Source organism: Rhinopithecus bieti, unplaced genomic scaffold (genome assembly GCF_001698545.2).
Source record: "Rhinopithecus bieti isolate Rb0 unplaced genomic scaffold, ASM169854v2 scaffold_29378, whole genome shotgun sequence".
NCBI classification, from domain to species: domain Eukaryota; kingdom Metazoa; phylum Chordata; class Mammalia; order Primates; family Cercopithecidae; genus Rhinopithecus; species Rhinopithecus bieti.
Window position 1 is genome coordinate 767,377 of NW_016813019.1, and position 10,454 is coordinate 777,830.

Sequence of the window (10,454 nt, forward strand, 5' to 3'; positions counted from 1 at the left end):
AATTCAGTATATTAATGTATCCATTTCATACACAATACATGAGTTTTTATAGATAAAAAATTAAAAGATCAGAAAAGTTAAGTTCCCTGCCTAAAGCCACCCAGCCAGTCCAGTAAATAACAAAGGTGACCACCAAACCCAGGCCTGCTTATCTTCGAGTCCCTGACCCAGCTGTTCTCTCATCTTCCTAGCTTGGTTGTGATGTACTGCAAAGGCCATCTCCTACCTCTCCTTACACCTAAAGTGCCCTATCCCCTTTATTTTACATGGCAAACATCTCATCCTTCAAGGCCCAGGTCACATGTTACTTCTTGAGATAAATCTTCACAGTAGATGCCCAATAAATATTTGCCAATCTAAAGACCGCATTTCCTTGTAGCTAGGTGTGGCCATGTGACTAGCTTCTGCTCTCCGTTATGTGAGAAAAAGTGATACATTTCCAGGTTATATCTTTAAAAGAAAGGGAGTGTGTCCACCTTTTCCTTTTAACCCTCTTTCAGTGGCTGGAATGCAGGTGTGATGGCCTGAGCAACAGCAGCCATCTTAAACCCTGAAATGGAAGCCATATGGTAAGGATAGCAGACAAAAAATATAGAAGGAGCCTGGGTCCCCAATACCGTGGCACTGCCACATTAGCACTGGACTGTGTAAATTCAAACTGTTACACTAAAGAGAATAAACGTCTATCTCATTTACACCACTGCATTTTGCAGTCTCCTTGTTATAGCAGTTTCACCTGCACATTAAGTGACACATTGAACAAAATAATGGAATGAATAAAAGGATGAAAGTCTTACTGAAATAATAATTGGTTGAAGGAGACAGAACTTTTTAGAATATAAATCTGATTATGTCCTACCTCTGCTTAAAACCCTAGTGAGGCTGGGCAGTGGCTCATATCCGTAATCCCAGCACTTTGGGAGGCCGAGGCAGGTGGATCACCTGAGGTCAGGAGTTCAAGACCAGCTTGGCCAACATAGTGAAACCCCCATCTCTACTAAAATACAAAAATTAGCTGGGTGTGGTGGCACACACCTGCAATCTCAGCTACTCAGGAGGCTGAGGCAGGAGAATTGCTTGAACCTGGGAAGTGGAGATTGCAGTGCGCCGAGATTGCACCACTGCCCTCCAGCCTGGGCGAAAGAGTGAGATTCTGTCAAAAAACAACAACAACAAAAAAAACCTTAGCGGCTCTGCAAAAATCCTTACTGTGCCTACAAAGCCCTCTATCATTGGACAACTCCTTCCTCGACACACCCAACACAAGCCACTGTGCCCCATGTGTTGTGTTCTAGCCCTTCGGACTTTCTTCCAAGCCCTTGAACGTGCTGAGGTCTCTCCCGGCTCAAGCTACTTGCAGGGTGTTCCTTCTGCATGGACTGCTCTTCATGTGCTTAAACACCCCTTCCTCAGGAAAGTCAACAGGGTGGGATCCTCGTCATACACTGTCCTGGCGCTCACCACACAGACAATTACTATACAATGTCCATGAGTTCCAGGAGAGGGAACCTGGGTCTGCCTTGTTCCCAAACAGATGTGTCCCCTGGCCCTAGTGTACAACTACAGAATGAATGACTGAACATCGTGGCACATGGACACTTGGGGGACATCTGTGCTAGCAAAGGCTGAGAACAAAGACTGAAGCCTCCAGCTCCTGCCACATGACAGTGCAAGACGATGGACATAGGGCTGAACTGGGAGTCCAGAGAGCTCTGACAGAAACAAATTCTCTGGCCTCATCTTCTCTTCTCTGGCCCTTCACTTGCCCTTCTGTAAAATGGGAGGCTTGGGCTACAGCAGTGGTTTTTGAAGATTTTTTTCAGCTACCAAACCCTTTCCAGAGAACCCAATATAGTAACTGAGAGAAGTCAAAGTGGGTGTCTGGTCCAAGTCACAGTTGGGGGCCTGCACCTCCCCCAATCCCTCTTGGTGCCAACAGCAATTCCTGAGATATTCTCAAGGAGCCCCTCTGTGCCCAATACCACTTGAAAATCACTCTGCTAGATGATGTCTAAGGTTCCTCGTGGGCAGTGGAGATTTTGTCCTTAGAAAGACCAAGCAAGCAATGGCCAGACGTGGTGGCTCATGCCTGTAATTCAAGATACTCGGGAGGCTGAGGCAAGAGAATCACTTGAACCCGGGAGGCAGAGGTTGGAGATAGCGTCACTGCATTCCAGCCTGGGCGAAAAAGGGAGACTCTGTCTCAAAAAAAAAAAAAAAAAAGACCAAGCAGTAGCTCTCGATTACCTTTTACCATAGAAGCCACGGCTACTTCTCATGTCCAGAAAAATGTCTTACCCCGTGTAGTGGCTGCCTTCTAGGACATCCACCTAGTGCATGGGCTGAGCACGCTCCCTTTCTTTGGGACCTGGCCCTGATACCACACAGGGATGGAGCCCTGGGCAGCCAGGTTTGCATGCTGGACTGCCCCGCCATGCCTAATTGGCCAAGCGGTAGACACTTGACCCAAGTTCAGCCAATCAGGTTCTCCCTCTGCGGTGGGCCTCAGGGTGGAGGCTCATTCTCTGCGTTAAAACCTGCGGGCAGATCCATTCCCTCCAGGGAGCACGGAAGAAAGGAGAAGGGGTCTATAGAAATGGGGGAATAAAGCCGATTCGCAGAGAGTGCATCAAGTTCGTTAACATCCCCGGATTTGGTCCTGCACCCTGAGGCCCTGCAATACCCCTGTCCTGCTCAGACTTCGCACTATCCATCCCTACCTACACAGCCCCTTGGCTGATGCGAGCTCCAGGAGGCTCTGCGGCTTGCCAAAACCCTGGTTTGTGCACCAGGCCTCTGTGAAGGGGCGGTCCCCGATGAGGTGGACCCACATGCCCAGGCAGCAAGGTTGCTGCGGGCGAGACTCACCTCCTGCAGGCTGATGTTACGCTTCCGCAGGCACAGGCAGGCGGCCGTGGCCAGGGCCTTGGCGCAGTCCTCCGGAAGCCTCCCTGCACCCTTCTCCAGGTACTTCTGGCAGATCTCCTTTGCCATCACGTTCTCCACGCCCGTCTTCCTGGAGCAGAGCGAGGCGGTGCTGCTTGGAATTTCCCTGAGGAGTAAATCCTTCTGTGGGAAGGAGGGTAGAAACGCCCTTGTGTGAGCTGCAGGGCTGCGACAGCCAACGCACGCGCCCCAGTCACCTCCAGAGCTGCAAAAAAATGCTCAAAACCAACAGGACATCGTAAGAATAAATGCAAAGATTCCAGAAAGAAGTAAAACACCCAAGAAATGGAGAAGGACGCGATTTCCTACATGCACAAGACACTCCGTAGTGAACTCATGCCACAAACGCGGGGCCTTAATTTTTCTAGGCCTCGGTTGGTTCATCAGGAAAATGGGAATAACAAAAATACCTATACCAGGGCCGGGCGCGGTGGCTCACGCCTGTAATCCTAGAACTTTAGGAGGCAGAGGCGGGTGGATCACTTGAGGTCAGGAGTTCAAGACCAGCCTGGCCAACATGGCATAACCCCGTCTCTACTAAAATATAAAATTAGCTGGGCTTGGCTGGGCGCGGTGGCTCACGCTTTGTAATCCCAGCACTTTGGGAGGCTGAGGTGGTGGTCATGAGGTCAGAGAGATCGAGGACCATCCTGGCTTACCCGGTGAACATCTCTACTAAAATACAAAAAATTTGGCCGGGCGCGGTGGTTCAAGCCCTGTATCCCAGCCACTTTGGGAGGCGAGACAGGGCGATCACGAGGTCAGGAGATCGAGACCATCCTGGCTAAGCCGGTAACCCCCGTCTCTACTAAAAAAAAAAATACAAAACTAGCCGGGCGAGGTGGCCGGCGCCTGTAGTCAAGCTACTTGTGGGGCTGAGGCAGGAGATGGCGTAAACCCGGGAGGTGGAGCTTGCAGTGAGCTGAGATCGGCCACTGCACTCCAGCCTGGGCGACAGAGGCAAGCCTCTGGTTCAACCAAAAAAAAAAAAAAAAAAAAAAAAAAAAAAAAAATTAGCCAAGTGGTGGTGGAGTCGCCTGTAGTCCAGCTACTCGGGGGCTGAGGCAGGAGAATGGCGTGAACCGGGAGGCGGAGCCTTGCCAGTGAGCAAGTCAGGCCACTGCACTCCAGCCAGGCGACAAGCAAGACTCCGTCTCAAAAAAAAAAAAAAAAAAAAAAATTTCAATGTAGGATTCTAAGTATACATAAACGAGAGCCACTATACAGAAATATGTCTATACTTTTATACATTTTGTATTTAACAATTTTTATTTTGTACCACATAAATACCGGAATCTGACTATGCTACATAGACATAGCTATATAATAATATTATTTACAAATATGTAAGATTTAATTAAATTAATGTTATATATTTCCTGAGTAATATGGTTATATGATTAGCATATATAATGTTACAAATATGTATACTAATATTGTAAAAACGATATTTGTGGCAGGCTGGTGCCTCAGGCTGTACCCAGTGCTTTTGGAGGCCAGGGAGGGAGATCACTCAAGGTCAGGAGTTCGGGACCAGCCTGGTATGCATGGTGAAACTCGTCTCTATAAAACTACAAAAAAAAATTAGCCGGCTGGGGGCACACGCTTGTAGTCCAGGTAACTCGGGAGGCCTGAGGCAGAGCATTGCTTGAACCCGGGAGGAGAGGCTGCAGTGCGCTGAGATCACACCACTGACTCAGCCTGGGTGACAGAGTAGACTTTCCATTCTCAATAATAAATAATAATAATAAATAAAAATAGAAATAGGCCGGGCACAGTGATATGTTCATAGTCACTACGTCTCAACCTCTCAGTTCAATCGATCTCCAACTCAGCCTCCCAAGTAGCCTGGACTATAGCGCATGCCATTGTTTGGGCTAATTTTTAATTTTTGGTAGAGATTGGGGTCTCATTCGTTGCCCAGCTGTCTTGATCTGGCTCAAGCGTCCTCCTGCCTTGGCATCTCAAAGTGCTCAGATATAGGTGTGAGGCCACTGCACCCGCTAAATGTTTATTTTTTTATTTTTATTTTTTATTTTTTATTTATTTATTCTTTATTTTTTTTTTTTTTTTTTTTTTTTTGAGACGGAGTCTCGCTTGTCGCCCAGGCTGGAGTGCCAGTGGCCGGATCTCAGCTCACTGCAGTTCCGCTTCCCAGGTCACGCCATTTCTCCTGCCTCAGCCTCCCGGTAGCTGGCTACCGGCACCTGCCACCTCGCCCGGGCTAGTTTTTTTGTAGTTTTTAGTAGAGACAGGGTTTCACCGTGTTCGCCAGGATGGTCTTGATCTCCTGACCTCGTGATCCGCCCGTCTCGGCCTCCCAAAGTGCTGGGATTACAGGCTTGAGCCACCGCACCCGGCCTAATGTTTATTTTTTTAAAAGTGTGCTAGTGTTTAAAGCTGATAATCAAGAATAGCAGAAGTGTATTATTTTCTTTTTTTCTAGAGGCAGGGTCTCACAATTTGCCCCAACTGGAAACCTGCCATCATTGCTATGTATCTTGATGCAAAGACTATGATGATAATCAAAGTACAGAATACACCTGGTGTTTAAACAGTGGTTGGGGGACTGAGAACACGCGATGAAAGGATGTCGAGGGAACTTCACCATGGGGGCGTCTGCAGCTCCACCTGAAACCACTGATCAATCTTAGCATTAAAACCTGAACACATTTATTGGTCTTAGCACTAAAAGTAGGACAACAGGCTACGCGCCCCGAGTAGTGAAGAACTGGGAGGCTCACAGCGCCTCCACAAAGTTTTCTTGACGAAGGCAATGACCATGACTAAAAAAGTCACAAGTGCTAAGTGCGAAATACAGGAAATATGAGGAATAGAGAAACAAGGGAAGGAGACCACATGATGTAATCAGCAAAACCCAGAATGTGAGACAGTCTGTCTATATAAGGCAAATGACCTATTCTATGCAAAAATGCAATGACATCCAGAATGAAAAAGGGCATTGCGGGAGAGGTTTTGAGAGAATAAGAGTCTTAAAAAACATAACCGTGCCCAGGCATGGTGGTTCACGCCTATAATCTCAGCACTTTTGGGAGGCTAAGGCAGGTGAACGCTGGAGCCCAGGAGTTCAAAACCAGCCTGGGCAACAAAGTGACATGCCATCTCCATATAAAAATGAAAAAAAAGTAAAGAAACATAACCAAAGTAACATATGGACATTTTTGGGAGTCTAGTTTCAAACAAACCACCTTTAAAGAGCAACTTTTGGCTCAACACGGTGGCTCACGCCTATAAGCCCAAGACTTTGGGAGGCCAAGGCAGGAGGATCACTTGGGCTCAGGAGTTCGAGACCAGCCTGGGCAACGTGGCAAAACCCCATCTCTATTAAAAATACAAAAATTATCTGGGCCATGGTGGCACACACCTATGATCCCAGCTACATGGGAAGCTGAGCAGAAGAATTGCTGGAACCTGGGAGACAGAGGTTGCAGTAAGCCAAGAGCACACCACTGTACTCCAGCCTGGGCCACAGAGGGAGACTCCACTTCAAAAACAAAATTAAAATTAAACATAAGTGGTTAAAATTTGGAGGCAAAAGTTTACCTTTCCTTTCATTTCTACTCTCCAAAGGTAACCCCTGCTAATAGTTTGGATTATATTACTTTCTGCTATACAGCTGTAATTATTTTAGTTATATATTTACTTATATAATAATTATAACAGTAACCTAAGAGCTATTAAAATAATAGCAATATCAGCATGGGCAACATAACAAGACCCCATCTCTACAAATAAAAAATTAAAAATCAGCTGGGCGTGAGGGCACATGCCTGTGGTCTCAGTTACTTGGGAGGCCGCCGAGGCAGATGGATCATTTGAGGTCAGGAGTTCAAGACCAGCCTGGTCAACATGGTGAAACCCTGTCTCTACTGAAAATACAAAAATTAGCTGGGCGTGTTGGTCCACACCTGTAATCCCAGCTACTCGGGAGGCTGTTGCAGGAGAATCAATTGAAGGCAGGAGGCAGAGGCTGCAGTGAGCCGAGACTGCACCACTGTACTCTGGCCTGGGTGACAGAGTGAGACTGTCTCAAAATGAAAATAAATAAAATAAAAATTAGCTAGGAGTGGTGGCACGTGCTTGTAGTCCCAATTACTTGGGAGGCTAAAGCAGGGGATCACTTGAGGCCATGGGTTCAAGGTTACAGTGAGCCATGATTGCACCACTACCCTCTAGCCTAGGTGGCAGAGATCCTATCTCAAATAATAATGATAATAATGAATAGTTAACATATATTGTTTATTATGTTCTAGTTACTGTTTTAGACATCTCACATATTATTTAACCTTCAATAACCCTGTCAGATGCTGGGCACAGTGGCTCATGCCTATAATCCCAGCTACTCGGGAGGCTAAGGTGAGAGGATCCCTTGAGCCCAGGAGTCCGAGGTGGCAGCGAGCTATGATCATGCCACCGCACTTCTCCAGCCTTCTTGACAAAGGAAGACCTCATCTCCAAAAATGATAACAAACAAACAAACATACCTTGTCAGGAGAGTACTACTATTATCCTCAATTTATAGAGAAGAAAATATGTGATACAATGTTTTCATTCATTCTTCCATCTATTTTTAGCAAAAATGTGATCATATTATATACTATTCTGAATTTGCTTTTTTCACTTGGAGATATGTCCCTGTCAGAACATACATGTCTTTTTCAATTTACTTTTTTATTTTTTTGAGACAGAGTCTTACTCTATTGCCCAGGCTGGAGTGCTGTGGCGCAGTCTCGACTCACTGCACTCCACCTCCCATGTTCAAGCGATTCTCCTGCTTCAGCCTCTTGAGTAGCTGGGACTACAGGCACTCGCCACCCACCCAGCTAATTTTGTATTTTTAATAGAGATGGGATTTCACCATGTTGCCCAGGCTGGTCTTGAACTCCTGAGCTCAAGTGATCCACCCACCTCAGCCTCCCAAAGTGCCGGGATTACAGCCGTGAGCCACCACGCCCGGCCTCTTTTTCATTTTTTAAAATAAGAATGTTTCTGTTGGCTTTATTCAGAATTGCCAAAACCTGGAAATAACCCAAATGTCCAGCAACTAGTAAATGGATAAACAGTCATCTATCCATACAATGGAATACTCTTCAGCAATGAAAAGGAATGAATTACTGGCACATCAACAACATGGATGAATCTAAGCACCATGCTACATGAAGGGGGACAGAAACAAATGGATGCATCCTCCGTGGGCCCATTGATATGACCCTCTAAAGAAGATAGACCTATGTGGACAGAAATTAGATGAGTAGTTGCCAGGTCTTGGAAGTGGCGGGAATTTTCTGGGGTGACAAAAATATTCCGTATCTTGATTGTGGTGGTGGTTACATGACTGTATACGTTTGTCAAAACTCATACAGTCTGGGCGCCATGGCTCACACCTGTAATCCTCATACTTTGGGAGGCCAAGATGGGAAGATCGCTTGAGCCCAGGCATTCGAGGCTGTAGTGAGCTACAATCATGCCACTGCACTCCAGCCTGAGTGACAGGGCAAGACCCCTCCCTATCTCTAAATCAAATTAATTAAAATTGGTCGGGCACAGTGGCTCACTCCTGTAATTCCAACACTTTGGGAGGCCAAGGTGGGCAGATCACCTGAGTTATGTCAGGAGTTTGAGAGCAGCCTGGCCAACATGGCAAAACCCCATCTCTACCAAAACAATACAAAAATTAGCCGGGTATGGTGACATGCACCAGTCGTCCCAGCTACTCAGGACCCGGTGGGGTGGAGGTTGCAGTGAGCCAAGATCACGCCACTGCACTCCAGCCTGGGCAACAGAGCGAGACTCTGTCTCGGAAAAAAAAAAATGCCACTACAAATATCCTTGTTCATCTGTCTCTCCTCACATGTGTGCATGTTTCTCTAGGCACAAATGGAATTGCCGCGTCAGAGGGTACCCATATTTTCAATTTTGGTGGAAACCACCAAATGCCCTCAGAAAACACTGTGGCAACGAACACTTTCCCAAGCCTGGGGGAGGCCTGCTTCCTCCTACCCTGGGCCACAGGAAGTCAGCAAGCTTTCCTCCCTGACTCAAATCTTGATTAACCATAGGATTGTACCTACCACAACAGAACACAATAAGAGACCATACAAGAGTCTAGAGTAAGAAACTACATTTTAAAAAATGGTTATTTTCCACATTTTTAGAAATCATTAGCAAAAAAATAATTCTAGACAATTTCATGTCAGTGCCTCAAAAGCCTCTTTCTACTGTGATACTTGTCCTGGGAGCCCCAGAGGACTGCTGGGAAATGCATCTCAAGAAAATAGTCAGGAGATGAGAAACTGCCCCCAAACAGCCCCAAACCACATCTGAGCTGCCCAGACAGACCTCTCTGCAGCATATGGGATTGACTGGCCAAAAGGGGTGGAACTCACAGAGTTCAGCAAAGGAACATGTCGTGACTTTCTGCATGTAGTGGGGAGGCCTTCAGCCTCCCTACCCCAGAGCCCAGGGGATGCTTCTGGGGCCCAGACACCAGAAAAAAAAAAAAATCTGTCTGTTCCAATGGCCTCAATATCTAGTAGGAAAAGGTGCCCCCTCTCAAACTGATGAGGAAGACTAGAGCTTGCATGAGATTTGAAACTCTGCACAAGCCATGGGTTCAATTAAACCACAGTTCCACCACTGGTCTCACTGAGGGGTGTGAGACAAGTCACTTCAGCTTGCCCTCAGTTTTCTCAGCTATAAATGGGAATGATAATACTGAATTCATATGGTTGGACTGTCACAAGAAACAAGCAGGAGGCAGATGTGGTTAAGAACTCAGGATCTCAGGGCAGGGAGACCTGACTCAGAATTCCAGCTCTGACACTTGGTAACTCCAACCGAGATCCTAGGCCAACCTCAGAGCCAGCTTTCCTCATCTGCAGATGAACATAATGACTCTATCATGGAAAAGTTGAGATGATTTAGGTAGATAATGTATGGAAAGTATTTAACACAAAGTCAGGCTAGGTTGTTATATTTTTACTCTCTTTTGAGACAGGGTCTCACTCTGTCACCCAGGCTGGAGTACAGTGGCACAATCTCGGCTCACTGCAACCTCCATCTCCAGAGTTCAAGCGATTCTCCTGACTCAGCCTCCCAAGTAGCTGGAATTACAGGTATGCGCCACTACGCTCAGCTAATTTTTGTATTTTTAGTAGAGATGGGGTTTTGCCATGTTGCCCAGGCTGGTCTCGAACTCCTGGCCTCAAGTGATCCACCTGCCTTGGCCTCCTCCAAAGTGCTGGGATTAGAGGTGTGAGCCACCACGCCTAGTCAGGTTGTTATATTTTTTTAAATGACTATGTATATCAGATCTTTGGCCTACAAAATGGAAATTGTTTTTATTAACGAAACTTATTTAAAAGGGCAGAAATTAACTTTTATCAATTTGAGGAAAATCCCTAACGAATTGCCTGATATGTAGAGAAGAAGTGTGCTTTCTGTAAACATTCCAAATTTTTTTTTTTTTTTTTTTTTTTTTTTTTTTT

General features: G+C 46.3%; 1 protein-coding gene across 1 annotated transcript in view; it reads right to left on the reverse strand.

Moving 5' to 3' along the window:
- IRAK2 (interleukin 1 receptor associated kinase 2) overlaps positions 1-10,454 on the reverse strand; it is a 75,261-nt gene that overhangs the window by 6,136 nt on the left and 58,671 nt on the right. The window contains exon 9 of the mRNA XM_017847451.1: positions 2,721-3,164. Within this exon, the coding sequence (XP_017702940.1) occupies positions 2,721-3,164 (444 nt within the window). The remainder of the gene's footprint in view (positions 1-2,720; positions 3,165-10,454) is intronic.